The sequence below is a fragment of the Micropterus dolomieu genome, linkage group LG18 (genome assembly GCF_021292245.1).
Source record: "Micropterus dolomieu isolate WLL.071019.BEF.003 ecotype Adirondacks linkage group LG18, ASM2129224v1, whole genome shotgun sequence".
Taxonomy (NCBI): domain Eukaryota; kingdom Metazoa; phylum Chordata; class Actinopteri; order Centrarchiformes; family Centrarchidae; genus Micropterus; species Micropterus dolomieu.
In genome coordinates this window covers 26076356-26097673 of record NC_060167.1, presented here as the reverse complement: position 1 = coordinate 26097673, position 21318 = coordinate 26076356, and the positions used below count along the sequence as shown (strand labels likewise).

Here is a 21318-nt window from a genome sequence, read left to right as displayed (position 1 = left end):
TACCTATTGAAAGAATGGATCAACTACTATTGCCAATGACTCAAGCATAAATGATAACCAACACATAAATGTTTATTAGGAACTAGCTAAAAAACTATCATCGGTCTAAGGAGACTTAGGATCACTCACAGGGTGACGATGTCTGCATTGGCGGCCTGGACAGCAATACTTAGGGGGTCATGGCCCTGCTCATCCACCTCCGTCTGTGAAGCTCCTCTCTTCAGGAACAGACACACCTGACTGCACAAAACAAGATGCAGGGGTGAAATGTGAAAGATTTTGTATACTGGGAGAGTAAATAGCAGAGAGATCATGAGGGCAGGACGAGGAAGGAACACTAGTTTTGCAATTTACTGATTTGTCTATATGAACTACTATGTCTGCGAGATAAGACTATACAGGAACGTATGTCTTTTAAAGAGTGTTTTCTTTAACAGTGCTGCATCATGGGGTTTTCCATTGCTAAACCTACACTCCGTTTATCAACCAAGGAGGAGGATCGGGGATTATCGCCTCTGAAATATTTGGCAGTAGATTCACTCGTTACAGGGGAAAACAGTCATCTCATACCGTCCACTAAACATGCCTGAACCAGGGTGTATTTCTTCATTACAGCTGAGTGATACTTCGCGTCACGTTCATGCCTACATTTCAGCTTTTTATTTCCACTGCATTCAGGCTGGAACATGAATCAAGAGTGTCAATGAAAGTGGAAGCACCCCACTTGTAACGACTTCCTCCCACTTTGCAGGTGCTTCTTACCCAGTGTGTCCGAGGTAGGTGGCATGGTGCAGTGGGCCTCTGCCTCTCATGTCCCTCTGGTTCACATCGGCTCCGTTCTGCAGCAGGAACTCACAAGCTATCAGAGAGCCCTGAAAGAGACACAGACAGGCAGACACTTGTTTATTGTTTATATTAGGTTATTAGTTTAGTATGTTTTGCTCTGCTTTAACATTTTCACAGTTTTTCAAGTGCATCAAACAGTTTAGTTTCCTTCCTTGTTTTTAATCATTTATGGTTGTGTTTATGCTTACATACAACCATGGTCCGGCATGGTCTACAGTTTTTTTTTTACAGCACTTAAATCATCAAAGGTTCAGTGAGTCTAAACCATTGTCCCTTCTCACTTACTGCTAATCCAAATAACAAACATTATCTCACCCCGATTACGGCCTGAATGAGTGGCGTTTTTGCCTCCTCCTCCTCACTTGCAGCGTGTACGTCAGCACCGTGTGCCAGTGCCTCCGCCATGAGCGGCAGGTTGTGTAGACGGGCGGATCGGTGGAGGAGCGCCCCGGGGTGGAACTCCCTCGGGTCTTCGGGGTCTGAAGATACTTCCTGTTCGATCTCCACCTCACCACTTGAGGACTCCTCCGACTCCTCCTCTGAGGGTGGGAAAAAAAATATTTTAAACTTTTATAACTCTATGAAGAAATGTAGCACTGTTTTAACTTGGGGATGGTACCAGTGTACTTTATGTCTACGTCCTTTACATGATTCCTGTCAATGTACCATGCTTTTATACAAAATTAAAAACAAGATAGATCTTGACAAACCATAACAATAAACATTATGCCTTATTTTATTTTATTTTTTAAATTTCTTTGATTCATCCTAATTGTGTCCCTGAGGTGAGTGTGTTGATGTCTCAGTGGACCAGAAAATATTTCAGGCCGTTTGAATGGATCTTTGATTGATGGAATCCATGTCTTCTTCTTTAAGCCAACTATTTTAAGTGGAGCAGCAGTTGGTTTCAAGCTTTGACAATAAAATAGGTGTTTTTCAAAACAAAATATAAGAATTACAAAGCATAATACAAGTAAATGTAACAAAATTTAATCACATCACTGCTACAGTGCGAAGTGGTTTGAGGAAATTGGTTATACTGTAACTGTTATTGACAGGGAGTATTCTCCTTCATCATAAAAACATAAACATGACCTTATTCTTGCGTCAACACACAAACACACGTACCTTCTTCTGTGACACTGTCCACCACCGAGCCAAATACCAGGATGTCTGTGCTGCCGTCAGTGCTTCCTCCCAGGCCGCTGTCACTGCTAAGACCTGCGGGGCCAAGTATTGCCAAGCCACGGACACGTTAATGATTACACAGCACATACTGTACCACTCATAAGAACACCACCATCACTGATAGGGAAGTACAATTCATAGAAAACATGTCAGAAGTGGCAATATGAACTTCAGTTAGTGAGTTGATTTGTCAAAGCAGTCTGCATCTTTGTCAAAATATCTACAATAATCTTGCAAGTGCATGCTACCTGTATGTACTGACTGTGTAGTGGACTTACTGCGAGGACCAGAGCCAGTGTCAAAGTAGGAAAATAGTGAATCCAGCTCATCTGGACAAAACAGGGAGTCCCGGCGAAACTTTGCTGCAGCTGCTGCCGAACAAAAGAATATCGCTAAAAGATTTATAGATATACACATATTTTTTGCATGATTTGATGCATAATTTTATGAGCCCTGTGCTAAAGTTTACGAATACAGAGAAGTTCGTTCTCTGCACTGACCTGCAGAGAGGTTTGCAGGTGAAGCGCTGCCCGGCTCATAGCGGTGGTATTTCCTGCGGGCCTTGTTGGGGGCCCGAGCAGAACTGCTGTGTCGCTGGCACTTCTTCACCGTCCATGGCCGGGACTTCCTTTCACCCTCCACCAGTGCCTCGCTCCCACTCATCTTCTTTAGGAAGCGTTTCTCCACGTATTTAGCCTTGATCCAGGTCTCTTTCTCCTGTCTGGAGGTAGACGATCACAAACTGAATTTTACATAATTGGAGAAATGTAGAGATAACTGTGTATCGCATCGTAAAATAAGATAATAATAAGGTGGACAATGAAAGAGAGATGTAACGTGACAGATAAGTCAATGAAGACTGACTTCAATTGAACCTGTGGCCAAGGTATGTAACAATGGTTTGCTAAAACGCTCCTTGCTGCTCATTGTGTAAAGGACTGACCTTGAACTGGATGGTCCAGGTTTTTTTGCTCCCAGCTCTTCGCAGGTTCCCTCGTAAATGTGGTTGATCACAGTGTTCCCCAATTCACACATCAGCTAAACATGAGAGATGAAGGAAGGAGGACAAAGATGGGGGACAGAGACAGAAAGAGAAAAGATTTTAAAACATAGTCCAATCCATTTTTTAGCAATGCACTAAAGGAATTATAAATTCAACTCTGGTGGACAAAAGAAATAAGAACACAGAAAGGAAACGCTGTAGGCTCCTGTGTTGGGGGGACGTACCTTGAGTAATTCTGGCTCCCATGAGTCTAACGTCAGTGAACGCACTTTAGAGCAATGGACGCCTAAACTCCTTAAAGAAACCAGAAGAACAAGACATTACATATATATATATAAATGTGAAGTTTAACAAGGGTTTATATCTATCCATCATAACTGCCTGAGGAGGCAAATGTTTTCAGTTTCTTGATAACTGACGCTGTATCTTTTCTATTTTTGATAGAGCTTTGATGATGAAAGATGAGATGAGACATTGCAACATTTCCTGTGAATCAAGTGTGAGTGCTGGAATGCAGATGTTTGCTCACCATACGTTGTATAAATGGAACAAGCAGAAACAGATCAAATTAGGTCGACTGTGACAAGACAAAGTTTTTACGATATATTTTTAGTAACAGATGCTGGTGACTGTGTGATCCTTGTGTTTCTGGATTTAACAGCTGCCTTTGACACTGTGGACCATGAAATTCTGGTCTCTCATTTAGAGCGATGGGTGGGCATTACAGGCATAGCCCTAAAATGGTTTTAATCCTACTTGAAAGGTAGGACATTCAGTGTCAACTGTGGTGACTCTGTGTCTACCACGGCGCACCTCTCCTGTGGCATCCCGCAAGGCTCATTTCTAGGCCCTCTTCTCTTTTCCCTTTATCTCCTCCCACTTGGCTCAATACTTAGGAAACATGGCATCTCTTTCCATTGTTATGCAGATGACAGCCAGATCTATGTACCTTTGAGTAAGGATGACACTCTCAGACCACTGTTTGCATGTCTAGAGGACATAAAGGCTTGGATGGCTCTCAACTTCTTAAGTTTTAATGAAAACAAAACGGAGGTGATGGTTTTTAACGGCACCCCTGGGACTCACTCCCCTTCTCACCTCGATCTAGGCTCAGTATGTCACACCAATCGTCACTGACGTAGGAGTCAAAATTGATGCCGATATGAAACTGAATAAACACGTTGGGTTAGTGGTTAAATATAGTTTCTTTCAATTATCAATGGCTAAGCTGAAACCGATTCTTTTTAAGCATAATTTTGAGACTGTTATACACTCTTTTGTGACTACTAGACTAGATTACTGCAACGCACTTTTTGTTGGGATGAATGGATCGTCTCTCGCCCGTCTCCAGATGGTGCAAAACGCTGCAGCTCGTCATGCTTTTGCGGTGGCAGCTCTGAAATTGTGGAATGCCCTTCCTCTTACCATAGACAGGCTTCCTCACTGTCTGATTTTATAACTTGTTTTAAAACTCATCTCTTCCATCTGGCTTTTGACCTTTGAGGATGACACTTGGAGGAACTCATTTGTTAGTGTTTTAACGGTATACATTATATGTATGTGATAACCTGTAAATTAAGTAAAAGATGTTTGCTTTTTTTTAATCTCTGTACAGCACTTTGTGCAACTTCGTGTTTGCTGTTAAAGTGCTCTATAAATAAATTTTGATGGATTGATTGATTTAAGTGAGGAGGAAGCTTGATGTGTGGTTTGTTGTTCTTTTAATAACTTTATCTTGTAAAGATGTTTTGAGCTGGCCAATTCCCCAGAGCACCTTGCTCTAGATTTAGTTTGTTATTATTTTACACTGACATAACCAGTTTGGGTAAAAAATATGCATAATCAGCTCACCTGCTGATGTTCTTCCTGCCTGTAAACAAACTCTCTGGTGCTATTAAGTGCAGTTACCTGTGGATTCCTGAGCACTCAATGCAGAGCAGCACTCCCAGGTTGATGGAGGCCCAGCAGGGAGCTGTTTGGCCACAGTCACAGCACAGCTCGTTGCCTGGCAGGCTCTGCACCCTCTGGAGGAGGCTTTCCCCACCTCCCCGAACTCCCCTCTCCCCCCTCTCTCTGGGCTCACTGGCAGAATCGATGCTGCTGGTGGAGGGCGAGGCTGTCCTGTCCAAACGCTGCAGAGGCAGGTCAGAGACAGAGGTTCTGAAGCTACCTGGCACCAATTTGTAATGAAAAGAGATGGCACTTGTGTGTTACCATGTGACTGCTGCTCTATACATGAGTGTGTTCGTACCTCAATGTAATAATTGTCGGCGATGTCTTTATAAGCACTGGCGATGCTTGCCTGGACTGCCTGGATCCAAGCCTGCCGCAGCTTCTCCGATTCAGCCTGCAGCATACAGCTCCTACAGGTTTGTACATGCCAGTTATAACACCTGGTCATAACTGTATAATGCTATAAGGCTACATGTTATTTGGCTGATTAGTGAATTCCAAATAAAAGTCAGTAAGGTAACAACTAATCAGCACAGTAAAAAAAGATAAACAGCAAAAGGTTTTAGAGGGGAAACACACACATACGAACACTTACTTAGTGGGTGAAACCACCTCAAAGCAGAACCTCCTCTCATTATCTTCACAGGGTTTGACTGAGCACAGCCTCAGGTCCTCCACCACCACCGTCAAAGAGTCCTGTCATTGGCAGAGAGAAGTTTGACTACAACTCTGCTAAACAAAGTAAGTCAGCCTCCTCATGAGCCATTCTTCTGCACCAATATTTAAACTAGTGATAATCAGACCAACAACTCAAACATTGCTATCTAATGAAACTGTACCTTGAGCTTCTTTTGGTAGACCAGCTGGCTGTTTTGTATAGAAAACCACCGCCTTGAGGAGGGGAGAAGGTATGAAGTTAGACAGTTTCTGTGACACAAACAATAAATCACATGTCTGCGTGCTTCCCTGCAAGGGAAAAGCACCGTGCATACAAAAGTGATTAATACGTCGATAGATATGTATTAACTAACTCTTGTAATAAGGCAAAGGTCGATGGAGAACATTCTTCTTTCTTATACAAACCACTTTCTAAGGTAAAAGTCATCCTACACGAAAAACGGGGAGTTCAAAGATAGTATAAATGTAGTTGAGTCCCTTATCATTTGGTGACAAATATTAAATGAATAGACCAACCATTTCCTTACAACAACAGTTTTGCATGTGTGCTGGTTAGCTTCCATTAGCTTACAGTTCACAAGACAATCTGACTCCCTCTCTGTTATGCTCTCCCACTTCCCTTCTCTTTTACCTGTTCCAGGTCTTGAACGCATTGCTGGCCCTCTTGAAGAGGTAGCCCTCCATGACCACGCCATTGGGTGCATCCACATTGAATTCCAACTTGGGGTCATCATAAGAAAAGTCCTGCAGGGAGAACACATGCACAAGGTCAGTTTTCATTTCCATGCTAAATGAATCAATATACTGCAATGGCCAAGTTTTCATGATTTAGTTTGTTCCTGTGGATGAGGTATACGCTCCTATTCTGCAGAAACAATGTAAGTGTCCTCATCAAAAACAACAGACCATTGTCAGTTTCAAGATGGCTCACATATTGTTTTTCAAGTCTCTCTTAAAACATAACTAGCATGCTCATATGCAGTACATTAAAATAATTACTGGTGGCTGGCTGCAAAGAGTTTCCTTTCTTAAAGCAATTCAAAATGGGGTCAAACTCCACAGTCCTCTTTCTTTGTAAAAATACACTGTAAAGTTCAACTGAAAGCCTATGGAATAAAGATAAGGTCAGGTGACGTTGTGGAGCAGCAAGTGTAAAAGTCCACCGTAACATATCAATAGGAAACGGAGATAGCGCCCTATCAGTACCACATACAGTAGCTGTGCTGACACAATGCTATTGCTGAGCTCTGTTATGTACACCCTACTTTTCCCTTTGAAATACGTCTGTTTGTTCCTCCAAAAGAATCAGTATCCTCTCCACACCAACCGTCTGTTCATTAGTTTCCCTTTAAAGTATATGTTCTATCTACACATCTCTTTCAGTTAGCTAAGACATGCTGTATTGTCTTATGTGTTTTATCCACACAGAGTTGGGTTTCCCAGGAAAAAACATTTAAAGCCAGATGCCACATGCTCAGCGAGGTGAAAAACACAGGGACACGGGTAAAACGAGACCCAAGGTGGAGGTTAGGTTTCACTTTTGTTAAGGAGGCCTTTGGTGTGGGGCAAGGTAATACTGAGCATATGATCAGCTGTGCACAGACAACTGCACACATACACACGATCATGCTTTGCTTCAGTGCTGTATCTCTTCTTTTGAAAATATAATTGAATTACTCTGTGTGTTCCTTTCCAGAAAAGGCTGACTGTATAATTGCACACTGATGTCGTCATGCACCTTCAATGCCCTTTTGACCATGTTAAAAGTATTGAGGCCTTCTCATTGATCATCCCAGGCACCATGACTATCCACAAATATTGCAACATTGCTGTAAATTTCAGCTCAAACTGATCATATTTGCTGCTTTGTGTAGATTAACGTGAGTCATACAGAGAGTAGCAACACGTGACATTGGTATACTAGAATATAACATATCAGCTACAGCAAAAAACATGGTGGGATGTGACACAACAGTCTGTCTCCCTGCTGGCCGCTGAGGCATTCTGAGGTGTTTCCCCAAAGAAACAACCTGGTTTAACACACACACACACACACACACACACACACACACACACAGACAAATATGGTACATGCATTTGAGCATCACAGCTTGCAACTTCCTGTATACTGAAACTGATCACTAGATAAAAAGACAGTTCATTTTCCTCAACTTAGAGGAAAAGAAGACAAAATGAAATTGGGTAAACAAAGCAATGATAACAGGAGACACAATTCTATCTGTTATTATCTGGAATTCTTCAACCTCTCTCTGCCACTATCCTTTCTAGTGTCTTATAACAGCCCTAGTATGCGGCTTTTACAAACGAGACTTTGTACTGAATGCCAAATCTTCATCCATGTAACTCATTACGTTGGCTGTAATATTAATTAGGCCGGTGTCAAATTTAAAACTCATAAACACTGCCTAAAGAAAACTAAGACAAAAAAAGAAATGACGTTCCTCACCAGTGGACAGTCCAGCCTGCCAAAAATCCTCATCTTAACCACACTGACATCCAACAGCATCTCAAACTCAATAACAACGGATTGAAAACGCAATAAATAAATAAATAAATTACGCTAAGATGCTCGTCAGAGAGGAAAGACCATCTCTAAAATATTCCACAGATTATTTACTTGGAGCAGCAGGACGACGTGAATCCAGATGAGACACTGTCACAGCTAACCACAGCGTGGCGTTCCTTCACTCAACGCCACCTGCGGACTGCCGCGTGGATCTCGCGCGAGCGCTCATTACCATACAGCTGTCACAGAGTCCTCGTGGCCCGCTGACCCCGTTGCGGCTGCCGGAGATCAAACATTTCATTTTACACCCGATTGTGCACACTCCCCGCCCCGCGCCGCTATTTAAGGCTCCCCTCCAACTATTCTGAAGCCTGGGGTTTCATCCACAGTTTTGGAGGAGTCAGCTTTCCATCTGTCTGCGGCTCTGAAAACTATTGCTGCTTAATCAAGCTGACATTATTGCTCCCCAAACACCAGCCCGATGGCCCCTCTTCCCACCTTAAATCAGCCAGCACCACAGAGGACTGTCTGCAGCGCACAAGCAGAACATGCGGCTGCAGAACGGCCCATATCTAAACCAGGGACCCACAAAATGTATTTATATTGCAGAATTGATCATTCTTAGGCCTTTGTCAATGATATGGCCATTTTTGTTGAAGCCTGCACACCATTATTTGCATAATGGAGCATACTAAGGTGTGTCTGTTTGTTCTCTGGCACAACATACCAAACCTGTTCAAAAACAACACTGGCGCAACACAGCTGCATAAACCGGCATAAACCAGCACCTGTGTACTACATTGAATTACATAAATTTATAGAATTTACTGCTTCTGTCTGGACACAGTTTGGGAACAGTTGCCATGATTTTTAGTATCCAATATATAGTAGGCTATCACAAGAGCAAGAAAGTGCACATAAATGTGACATGTTGCAGTAAAACATCTACAAACAAAATTTAAATGAGCAATAGCTGATATTTAGCCCTGCATTATTCCTTACTGTATACTTAGCATAGTTACATAGCTTTGGAAGACACAGCAATTTGTCAGAAGAAAAGTGACAAGCATCATACTGTATGTTGCACAAAGCAAAACACACACAGCATGACAGAAGTGTTGATTGAATGATATGGACATTTTTAAGGCAGGCTATTGTTAAAGCCTACACAAGATTATTTGCATATACAGAGTGTACCTTTGTACTACATTGATTTACAGGAATGTATAGGTGATAAATTACTGCTTCTGTCTGGAATAGTTTGGGGACAGTGGCCATATTTTTCTTTCTTTATTTAGAGTTTCTTTGGCATTTTTACCTTTATTCCGGGAGTGGTGATGGTTCAGTGGATAAGACACATGCCTTTGGTGTGAGAGACCCGGGTTTCTCATTGTGACACATCCCTGAGCAAGACAATTAACCCCTAGTTGCTCCAGAGATGTGTGACCTCTGACATACTGTATATAGCAGTTGTAAGTTGCTTTGGATAAAAGCGTCAGCTAAAATGAATAAATATAAATTCCACAGTTTGACAGCAGAGACAAACATGACATGTGGGGAGACCAAGAAGACAGCAAGTAAAAAAGGATTTCATTTATCCTGATCTGGTGGGCTACAATACTGTAACGGCTACACATACAAAGGATGTGCACATGCATGCTATAACCCAGTAAATAATCAAGGTTTTAGTTGAGTTAAATTGTTTAAACAGACACAAAGCAGTCTGCTTTGTCATTTATAAACACGTTTGGTTTATGAAATGTTTGCCTTCCCACTACAGCTTTCTTGCAGCAGTTTTCTTTCTGTTTTTGCCTCTCTCTGTTTGCCTCACTCTGACTTCAAAAAGTTGCACAGCCAAATGCTGTAACAATGGAGGAGGACAGAGCTGAGGCAACAATCCCCCCGGGAGCCACAAGGAAGTCCAAGAGCACACATGAAAGACTGCTGTGAAAGAATAGAGAGAGGATAAAGAGGGAGCATGTGATCTGTGGACGGAGTAAGGGAGATTTGAAAAAGTGGAGGGTTAGTCGCAGATTCACCCAAAAACAGTGAAAGTAAAGGCAAGGTCCAAAGAAGAAAAGGAAGAGAAGTGAAAGACAGCGAGCGTGCAGAGATGGTGTGATTTAATTAATGTCTCACTCTCTGACAAGATTATTTGGCCTTCACGTGCAAGAGAATGTGAAGAATGTCAAGTTATGACGTTAAATTCACCCACACCCACGTCTTTATCTGTAGTGATCAATTTTAATCAAGAAATCTGCTCTCGAACACCGTCATACCATTCCCACTCCTGCATATCTGTGACAGATTTTAAATCTATCCATGTTGTTGAGAAAGTGTTTACAGTGTAGTGTATCTCTTTATTTCTCTGTTATCCATCTTCCTTCCACTGAAAAACAACTTGCAAGTGCAATTTAGCATAAACTATATTCATACTGAAGATATCTTATTCTTTTCTGAGTATGACTACTGCAGTTACCTAATGGCCTATTAATAAAGGATGTATACCATCTATAATTCACAAACTCTGCTGTTTCGTGGCTTTGCCTCCTGCACCACCAAATTTGCATAAGGACAGTTTTCAAAAAAGACAGGGAGAAAGTCTGAAATGGATCAACATGTTCTGACTCTTTTCCTTATTTTCTTTCTTCAGGCTTTTTTTGTGAAATGCTTTGGTCACAGATGCGATTACAAAGTAAGATGGCAGGAGACAGGAGCTTTCTACTGCTTCACATGAACACCAAGCTAATGACTCTGTGGAAACTGCTTTGCCTCATAAGCCCAGTGTTTAGTCGGTGTAGGTTTTAAAATCAAAAGACAAACACTACGTTTGACCTACATTTTAAACTGTGGTATTGTAACAACAACCATTTGTTAAATTCATAAAAAGACTGAGTGAAAGAAAGTAATTTAGTGGGATATAGATTTTTAAACCAAAATCTCCAACGATTTTTTATTTTGCTCCGGTAGTTATAGAAAATCACAAATATTAAACTGAACGGGGATAACAACGTTTCTTTCTCTCTTCTATAGTTTAATTCTCTTTCATACACAGTCCCCGTCTGGGATCTTAAACTGATCTCCTCCTTCTTCCTCTTTGTCTTTCTCTGTCACTCACATTCAACCAGCTACTGTGCGTCATAATGCCATCTGTTGACTTTGGCTGGGGCGGGCAGTAGGCAGAGGAGGAGGTGGGTTGAGGCTGGCATATCGACCTCTCTGGCACTGTGATTACCAGAGCTGTACCTAAAAGTAGAAGACAACATCGGAGACCGGAGCCAGCTGCGTTCAGATCATCTTATTACGGCTTTTGTATGCTTACTTCGTTGGATTAAAATAATAGCTCTTACTCTGACCGAAACAAGGATTGTCAGGATTGCCCTGGCCTTTCTGTGTGGAGTTTGCATGCTTTCCCCGTGTCTGCGTGGGTTCTCTCTGGGTGCTGTGGCTTCCTCCTACCGTCCAAAGACATATAGTCTAGGTTAATTGGTGACCCTAAATTGTCCTCAGGTGTGAGTCTGAGTGTGACTGGTTGTTTGGCTATGTGTGGCCCTGCGATGGATTGGTGACCTGTCAATTCCAGCTGTGAAATAATCCTAATAACTGATATTCAGCCTGGCTTTATTCCTTACTGTATACTGCACTACTTTTGTAAGACACAGCACTCTGTTAGGAGGAAAGAGACACGCATCATACTGTACTGCATATAAACAGTATATTAAGGTGTGTCTGTTGGTTTGTTCCTTGTCACAACATACCAGGAAAACCTGTTCAAAACCACAACACTGGCACAATACCACCTCATAAACCAACCCCTCAACTGGCACAAAACTGCTAGCTGTAAACTTCATTGAGAGGAACGGACTAGGGAGAAGAGCTGTGTGTTTGTTATGTGCATGTACGAGAAGGAAAGGAGTGTGAATGTGAGGGATGGAGAAACCTCAAGCAGAAGCAGAGCAATGTAGAAAAAGAGACAACGTCAAATGGGAGACAAAAAAAATAACTGACGGGATTTGTACAATGAAAGTTCATCACATGGTGGTGGGGGGGATGCAAGGATCTTTGTGACAAGCCAAGACTTGGACACAAAGTCCAAACACGTAATAAAGCACACAAACATCAGTGAGGTCAACATCCAGACATGAGGCTACTCAATAGTTTAAAAAACGCCCAAACAAAAGCATCTAAGCACTATTTAAAGGGTTCAGATAAAGACAAACTCACCTGCATCAGAGTCTGGAGGAAGAACACGATCAGGCGAGGACAAGGAGATGGGGCGAAAAAAGAGAGAAACAACTGTTATTACAAGATCAACACTAATTGAATTTCACTACATGATGACAAATATGTAAATGTGAGACATCATGTCCAAGTCAATGTTAGTGTCCAGAAGGTCTGTTCACGCAAGCAGTAATTAGCTTGCTAATTCAGAGTGCTCCTGAAATACACAAAGCCTCCAGGAAATAGCTGTTCAGCAGCTTTATCTCTCAGAGAAAGTCCCTCTGACTTTTTAGCTACAGCACCTTAGACATGATGTGTGTTCACATTTGTGTTTAAGCATTGAGTAATCAAAATGTAGCATCACTCCGTGGTTAGGCTTTCAGATTAAAGACAGGACTGCTGCAAGGCCAATAGGTCAGGCACAAAGCTGTGTCCCGTGTCTTTAAGGATCCCCGCACTTGGCAACTAAATCAATCAGAGGGAGAGGCCAAGTCGGGCAGAAAAACAGCCATGTTTTGGCATCTCTTCAGGTAACGGATGAATTTTATGCATCTGTGCATGAGCGTGACTGTTGCACAGGGTGAGGGTCTGACAGAACTGTTCTCATTCAGCTGAGTGACCCATAAAATGAACATGTCAAACTGTCTTTGTGGAGACAGCTACTTTAAACTCTGTGAGCCTGAAGAAAAAACTACATTCAACACTCATAAACTTGCTTGGTGCGGCTCTGTGAATTATAAAAAAAGGAATAGATGGCAGGCCGAGTCACGAGACAGAGGATGTAAAAATAATTCAAAGGTTCCGTGGAAAGCCTTTTTTCAAACAAGGCATTTGATGATAACTTAAGATACATGTAATGTTGTAACAAGGTCTTTGTCAGATTCCAGAAAAAGATAAATACCTATTCTAAACTCAGTCTGGGCTGAATAAGGAGGAACCCGTCATGCTATGTGAGACAGAAAAATGTTGATGTAGCTGTTTTGTTTTGGAAGAAAAATCTAGATCAGAGGCATTTCAGGACACATTAAAATACACCACCATGACACCATGACTTGATATGCACATACAGTAGAATGTGCATTTGACAAAAAACAGGGGTGTGCAGTGGCTTTAAGAAATAACATGTGATTCAAGTCAATCAAGTTTCTATGTGTAGCCATTAACCACGGCCAAATTCTTTAAAGGCTCTCCATTCCACTGATTTTGAAAAGAATAAACGCAGAACAAACACACAAAACATTCTTGTCTAAAGAAACCAATGAACACTTGTTCTAGTTTTAATGTATTCATCTAAATTGCAAAAGTACAAAACGTTTACACTTTGGTCAAGTTTTCAAAAAATATAATGACGTCAATGTGAAATAAAATTAGGAATAATCCCCATATTTAAGTGCTAAGGGGACATTTCTCTGTATTTTCTTTTCTGGTTTGTTGACATTGTTGTTCCATATCAGCAGTCGAAAAGTATTTTGATCTGATTTTGCAGCATATGAGGTGCGTGTGTGGGGCAGTCAAAAGTTGTGTTGCTGTCTTACTCTCTGCTGGATGATGGCATGTTTGTGCTCCAGCTCCCTCTTCTCCATGGCCGAGTCGATGACCAGCTGATCCAGCTACACGGAGCAAATGACAGCAGAGTCAGGGAGACACGTAAATTAAACTGTGAGAAGAGTAAAAGTATAACAAAGATACAGACGGACAGAAAACTATGCACACTGATACATTTACTTATCCCTGCTGTGTGTGTTTAAATATGTACATTAGTGTTATCTTATATCCTAACCCTTTACTTTATTGCATTCAACAAATAGAAAATATATCTGTAAGCTCTTGTATTTCAGTACATACAAGGCCTAAATGTCTCTAAATGACCAGAGAGATGAGGAAACATTTTGCGCAGCTCAGAGGCAACAATTCCACTTAGCCTTATGCTAAAGTAAAAAAAGTTTTTTACAATACAGATATTGGTAAAGAATTTTTTATTTTAGGGATCATGTCTTTTTTTCTGAGTAAACAAACCTCTGTAAACTGCCAAAAAACTGGAATATAACTTTAATATGAAGTCACATTTTATTGCATTTAATGAAATCAAATCGAACTCTACGAAGGTAGACAAGACTTCAACATCTGGTTAAGTTAAAAGACAATGAAAATGAAGATCAAAACCAGAGAGCACAGTTTCATTATTGCAGTTTATGTATTATTTGCCAAAAGAGCTGTTATTCATAAAGTTGTGCTGAGCAAATACAGCAACAAGCTCAGGTGATGCAAAGTAGGCTGTTCATTACCACACACCAATAACTAAATTAGGATAAAATTGTGAGCCATTAAGAAATCGGTAGTTAAACATTAAAATGTTGTTTACTTAATAACTAACCTTGATCTGGTTGATCTATGAATATTTGATCTATTAACTGAGTCAGATGATAAGTCAGATTTATTGCATGACTCATGCAGAGAAAAGCTGTTGCTCTCAAACTGTCCACTTAATCAACTGAGTCAGTGTTCTGGTGAAGGGACAGATCAAATAGATAGAGAATATGTGCACATTTTCTTGTTTGAGTGTGCTGTGTATGATTTCGGTTTGTTCGTTTCGTCTAACCTGCGCAGCCAGTTTTTTCATGTAGGGGTCAATCTCATCCAAGATGTTAAAGCCTTGTTGGAAAAGAGTGTACTGGGCACGCATGAAGGACAGCATCTGCAGGAGAGACAAGGAGACAATGGTGGTTGTAATACAGCTGTGTTACTAATCCTTCTCCCAAACACACGACACTCACATTACAAAACACATACAGTAATGCTGAGATGTCAGTCAGAAATTAGAAGCGATATAGCAAGGCTACTCACTGCATCCAGGATTTCAAACTTCTTCTTGGCCTGAAGCACATTAATCTGCCAAAAAGAAGATTTTAGGGTGCTTGTTTGAGAGAGATTATATATGAATTCATCCCTATCCTTTTCTGCATTCAGGAGTATTGAGAGTTTTGTGTCTATCTGGGATCAGCAGCTGTTGAGTGTCAGCGCCACCTTCTGGTCACTGGTAATATAATCTGGAGTGTGTGTGTGTGTGTATGTAGGCTTGTATTACTCATGTTGTGGAGACATAAATGTGTTTCCATAGTCACATTGTGGGAACTCACCCTTCTTTGGGGGACAAAACGCAGATCTCCATAATATAAATCATAACATTTTAGAGTGAAGCGTTGGTTAAGGATCAAGGTATGGTTAGGTTTAGGAGTAGGTATGGGTATCGGGGATGGGTTAGGGTTAGGCAAGTAGCGGTTTTGGTTAGGATTAGGCAAGTAGCGGTTTTGGTTAGGATTAGTCTTGCTAATTAGTTTCCAGGAAATGAAAATAAATAAATGTAATGGCCTCTGCAGTGATGGGAACACAACTGTGTAGGTGTGTGTGTTTCACCTGTAGCACGTAGTCTAGGGCCAGGTGCCTAAAAGCTTTGCGGCTGAGGACAAGGGCCTGTGTGGCCTCCTCAGCCTCGTGCACCTTGTTCCTGGGTGCCTGGGCGTTCTTCACCTGGGCCAGCTCCATGTCCTCACGCACCCGGTCAAACTGCTTCTTGGTGTCCTTGAACTTACGTACATCCCTAAAGGAGGTGTAGTAAAGTAGAGACAAAGTGTTTAATTCATGTCCATCTTTGCCAAATCACATTCAGTTTGAAATGCAGGGTTTGTGTTATCACTGGGCATTTTATGCTTGTGGTTACATGTACAATTGGCTATTAGGAGACTAACTGTTGTCTAAATATGATGAGATTACATTTGATTGAGACACATAAGACATCTGCAATTTATGTGAACATTTACATTTTAGGCATTTACATCTTACAGCCTTCATGTGGAGGTTTATATTGTTTAAATCCACTTTGACACGTCACTTATCTGTAGTGGGGTCACTTACCGCCCTATGATGTCATTTTCACCACCACACCAGTCTTTACTCATAATGTATTAGCTTGAACATGCGTTACATTACATCTTTTTAACAGCAGGGGGAAGCTACTTAATTCTGACGAGATACTCACTCTTTAATGAAGGTGTGAAGCTGCTGCTTGATCGACCTCTGAGCCTGGTCAAACAAAATCTGTGCACAGAAAATGGTAACAGAGGTGAGGTCCTAAGCAGTTAATGTTATCATATGAGCTAGACTGCACAGCAAGTTAAAAGAGTTGGTTGTTAACTTTTATGACTGGATTAAATCTGTAGTTGCTACGTGTCACCACAAGATGGAAATACAAACCCTTCCACATTATCACTGTCACAGATTATGCTACAGACAGAGAAGGGGAAAGGAAAGATGAGGGCATCCACACATGTGCACTCATTCAGCTGCTGCCTCAACAGATTTTTAGCCTTACAGGATACCAGATTTCTCTTCCTGTTAACTGTTCGATTCCCACCCCTCGCTCTCTCGTCTCACACTCCTGCCCTTACTTGTCTATGTTTTCCTCCTCCATTTCTTGTTTATGATGAGCAAATCTTCTCTCCATCTAAAGAAGGATTTCTCTTCCAGTTCTAGATTTCTGTCCACAGTTCAAATACAAACACAAGTGGCTAACTACATACCATCCGTCTTATTAAGGAAAAATGTATGTCTAGCTGATTTATCCATGTGCATGCATAATAAGAATACCTCTGAGAATGCCTCGGTGCCCACGCCAAACAGACACACACACACACACACACACACACACACACACACACACACACACACACACAGAAATGAATTTAGATTAGATTATTTCTATAGCAATCCCTAGTTCGTGAACTTACACATTGAGGATTACAGGCTTAGTCTGTGTGTGTGTGTGTGTGTGTGTGTGTGTGTCCATCCATATGATGCTTCTGCAGAGCCTGATGACTTCACAGGCTGGATCTCTGGTTTCTTGCTTTAGATTGCAGTTCCCACGTTTTCAGAAATCCTATCCATTCTCTTCTGTGCAATATATTATTAATGTAAGGAGATTCACTTTATGTCAAAAATACATCCTTTTAGCGATAACGCTTTATGGGTTTCTAAACTAGGATGTTTCCAAATGGTACACTTTCAACTAATTATTTGGTTGCCTAATCTACATAATTTTCTCAGCTGAACATCCAAAAAATTGCCTATTTATCAATGTACAATTTCACAAGTTCCCAATAACAAATGAAAGATGAATAAATATTTATTTGGGTTTAAATAGAACAGTACTTTTATGAAAGTGTTGCCCTTTCATTTATTTGTATTAAAGTATTTTGAAAACACATACCTCACCACCCAGGGTTTCTTCTGTGATCACAGTTACTGAAAAGGGCCAACAGTGATGGACGGCAACTGCTTTTTAACAAATTGCTAGTTGGTTATAGTGGATACAACTATGCCAAATGTATCAAAGGTCTGCAGACTGTGGGTGCTATGCAAAATGATGCTTGGTACCTTCCAGGGTGGTCCAACCAGATCCAAAGGAATTACATCCCAGACAAAAAATCTAAATCAGTTCCATCAGAAAGACTTGTAAACTAATCCAAATGTTCTACCCAAACCTGCTCTGGATTATGGTGCCCTGGCTATGACCCAACCCATCGTACAGCATGTCTACACTCAGTTCCCCAGCATTCGTGTCCCCAAAGATCTGCAGCTTCTAAAGATCCTCAGTGTCTGCTCCTATTGAAGTCCCATCAATTGAGCAAATTCCAATCTCACAGAAACCTGTTCAAATCCACCATGGTATCATTCTCATTCTGTTATGATAAAGTGTAGCAATTAGGTATGTTTAAAAGTACACCCATTTAGTCATCATGAGATTTACTGGGAGATTCATTTTCCTGTTTGAATGGCTTCTTTTGTGGTTGACGAGAGCTCAGAAAGTGCAGAAATAGGCATCAGTGGGTGGTCGAACAAACAAAGACAGATTTCCTTGTCTTTCGCTCCCCTCCCTCCATCCCTTCATTCATACCGCCTGCCAGACAAGCCTTTAGTGTAATTCCTGGGTGTTAGAGAGGAGGAGTGGGACGCCTGCGCCTGTGGTGAGGGGTGAAGGGTAAAGGGGTGAGATTTTGAGGAGAGGTGGTGGAGTGGCAGTGGAAAAGAAGGTAGTGAAAGGTAGTAAAAAAACAACAAAAACCCACAGGAAGTAGTCTATCACCATGGCCAGAAGACGTATTGCCTGGAAATTTCACTGGTAGTGTGTGGTGTGATAAGGCAGAAAGCTACAACAGAATACACAGCATGTCTGTACATGTAAAGGAAAGAAAGGAATTGACAGCTATTAGAGGAAAAGAGAGAGGAGAAGATTCCACTGGACTGATGCAGCTGATGGATCCCATCAAGTGTGCAGCGCTTTGATTTGATTTTAAAAAGGGAATTAAAGTTAAACCAGCTTGACCTTAGTGGAGTGAAACAAGTCAGGGGCATGACTGAAAAATATAGGGGGAAAAAGCAAGACAGATTAGCCAGGAGTATGGGAGGATCAACATTTAAATGTTTGCTTGTAACTTACTGCTCTATTTAACCAACTGGTACGTATTTACCTAGAGAACAGTGTTTGAATGCCCTTCAGCGACTTAAGTCAAGTTCATTTGTGCTGTATTTCAAAGTACGGCATATTTGTTTAGTCAAATGTATGTTCAACAAAAAGCAATACATAAGAGGAAATCACTAAAACAGGACCCCCCCCTCATCAAAGGCTTACAGTGTAAAGGACAGTATGGTCAGAATGAATGAAGCAGGGAAGTCCAACTGTAAAGGGGAAGATAAGAGTTGCTGATAAGCATCTGTTCTACACCCACAGGAGCCTGTAGAAGTTGCAGTCGAACAGAGGGATGGGAGATCCAACTTTTAAACATCAGTTATGTGAAAACAAACAAACAAACAAACAAACAAAAAGGACCCCTAACAGCGTATCTGGAATCAGCTTTAATATGAGAGAAACATCCAAGTCTGAGTACTGAAGATCTGTATAACTGAAATAAAATATAACTCATCTGCCTCTAAATCTTCAATAATCTACTGCCTCTTTTTCACTTCCTCGTTTTTTCTCCCCTTCTTTCCTCCAACAGCCCTCTCTGTTCTCTAGCTCACTTTCCTTCGCTCCCTCATGTTTCACCATGACAAATCCTAATGTCACCTTCCTTTTTGCTGAATATGTTCACACACATTCACGCACCGACATGGAAAAAACCTCAAAACACCACACACTCTCACGCATTGCCCAGTCCTGACTGTAACGCAGTGCGGTGAGAGACAACTGTACGTATGTAATATAAATGTAAACTTAAATGCTCTCTTTTACTGCAGTATCGCCTTTAGGCTTCGCAAACCTGTAGCAGGTTCCTAGAAAAGAAAATTTCTTAAATCACACTTAGTCATGAGGAGAGAGTCTTATGACTAAAAGCTGCGTATGTGTGTGTTTTGTATGTGTGTGCATTTCAACTTCTGTGAAACATGTGGTTTTAATCAGACACACACATGTGGACAGGCCTGTGCGGACAGATTCACCGTTACAGAGTGAGGTCACAGTTAAATTGTGTGTAGGTGTGTGTGTTTGTGTGTGTGTGTGTTGCGTAATACTGGACCCAGAAGGAACTGGATGTTTTAAAGATGTTAAAATGCCAAGAGGACCCGGGCGTGTCGGGACAACACTCTAAATCGACCTCTTGCCTGTGGCTAAAACTCGTGTGTGTGTGTGTGTGTGTGTGTGTGCGCGTGTGCGTGCGTGTCTCTTACCATGTGGTAGTTGACAATCTCCTGGAGGCTTTCTCCACACTTTTCAAGACATTCCTGCAACGTTCACAGCACACACACACACACACACGCACAGTTGTCCATAAAAACTTTTTCACATAACAATAAATAACATTTCTATACTGTCTCTGTATACTGTACTGTCCACAAAACATGATCTGGATCTGTACTTAAAATAAGCTCAACATTGAATAGTTATTGTCTGTGAAACAATTATGTCTCTGCTGCTTCACCCCAAAGCAATAACGGTGACAGCCGTACCGACAGAAACCTAGTAAAAATGTTTCCCTAAAAGAAAACCATAAAAGCAGGTTTCACATCTTTCTGCTTCAAGCCATGTAAACTGTCAGCATAAACATCTCCTGTCTGCATTTGGTCACATCTGTCATGTCTGAAACAGCTGGATGACTCTGCGTCTGGACAATACTGTTTATACTGCTCTGCTGTAATTATTCATGTGGGGAATCATAGGAATGTCCCAGCAAAGAAAGATGAGCGGCCATTTGTTGAGAAGCTGGCCCTCGAACATTCCTGAGTGGACATACAGATCTGAGCCCAGTTTCGAAGGCAGTGCTGCTTCTGCTCACCGATATCATCTCCTCCTTCTTGCACTGCTGTGACAGGTCCTTGATGCCGTTCACAAAGAGTTTGTTGGCGCTGACGTAGGCCCTGCCGGCCTCGATCATCCCGCTGCACAGCTTCACCAGCTAGGAGGGTGAGGTGGGAACATAAAAATAATAACTTTGAATACTCAAAAAAGACACTATCTATTTAAAAAGCTGCATATGTGACAGAATGTGATGCTAGGATATTAATAGTTACAGTCATGACGTAAATCAAACGAAGAGAAAGAAGAATTGTTAGTCACATGCAGAATCAAAGAGGGCGCTCAAATTTAGAATAATCCTCATGTCTGTATCTAGGACAGTGTAGGCACTACTAAAGCTAGTCTGGTAACCAAATGAGAAGTGAGTATTTATTAAGCATTTTTAAAGAAATGCAAATAAAAAAATCTCTGTATCATTATTGTGAGAATTTTTCAAAGTGAGTGATTTTCAAAGTGGGTGCCACTGCATCCCGGGGTGCTGCAATGCCTTATCTGCAGGAAGAAGCTTTCAGATGCACAAATGCTGCAAATATATATATATATATATATATATATATA

At 41.3% G+C, this 21318-nt stretch overlaps 1 protein-coding gene across 13 annotated transcripts in view; it reads right to left on the bottom strand.

The window, feature by feature from the left end:
• Window positions 1-21318, bottom strand: part of acap3b (ArfGAP with coiled-coil, ankyrin repeat and PH domains 3b) — a 163670-nt gene that overhangs the window by 5334 nt on the left and 137018 nt on the right. For 3 of the 13 annotated variants that reach the window (XM_046075898.1, XM_046075899.1, XM_046075894.1), the window contains exons 4-23: window positions 20136-20189; window positions 16453-16511; window positions 15831-16014; window positions 15261-15305; window positions 15016-15111; window positions 13952-14026; window positions 12420-12431; window positions 6300-6412; window positions 5830-5881; window positions 5586-5686; window positions 5289-5400; window positions 4946-5169; window positions 3262-3331; window positions 2978-3072; window positions 2535-2755; window positions 2313-2405; window positions 1975-2076; window positions 1162-1385; window positions 763-872; window positions 130-240 (exon numbers count right to left, since the gene is read on the bottom strand). In XM_046075898.1, coding sequence (XP_045931854.1) covers window positions 130-240; window positions 763-872; window positions 1162-1385; window positions 1975-2076; window positions 2313-2405; window positions 2535-2755; window positions 2978-3072; window positions 3262-3331; window positions 4946-5169; window positions 5289-5400; window positions 5586-5686; window positions 5830-5881; window positions 6300-6412; window positions 12420-12431; window positions 13952-14026; window positions 15016-15111; window positions 15261-15305; window positions 15831-16014; window positions 16453-16511; window positions 20136-20189 — 2153 coding nt within the window. The other 10 variants (XM_046075900.1, XM_046075896.1, XM_046075902.1 and 7 more) reach the window with 6 other exon arrangements.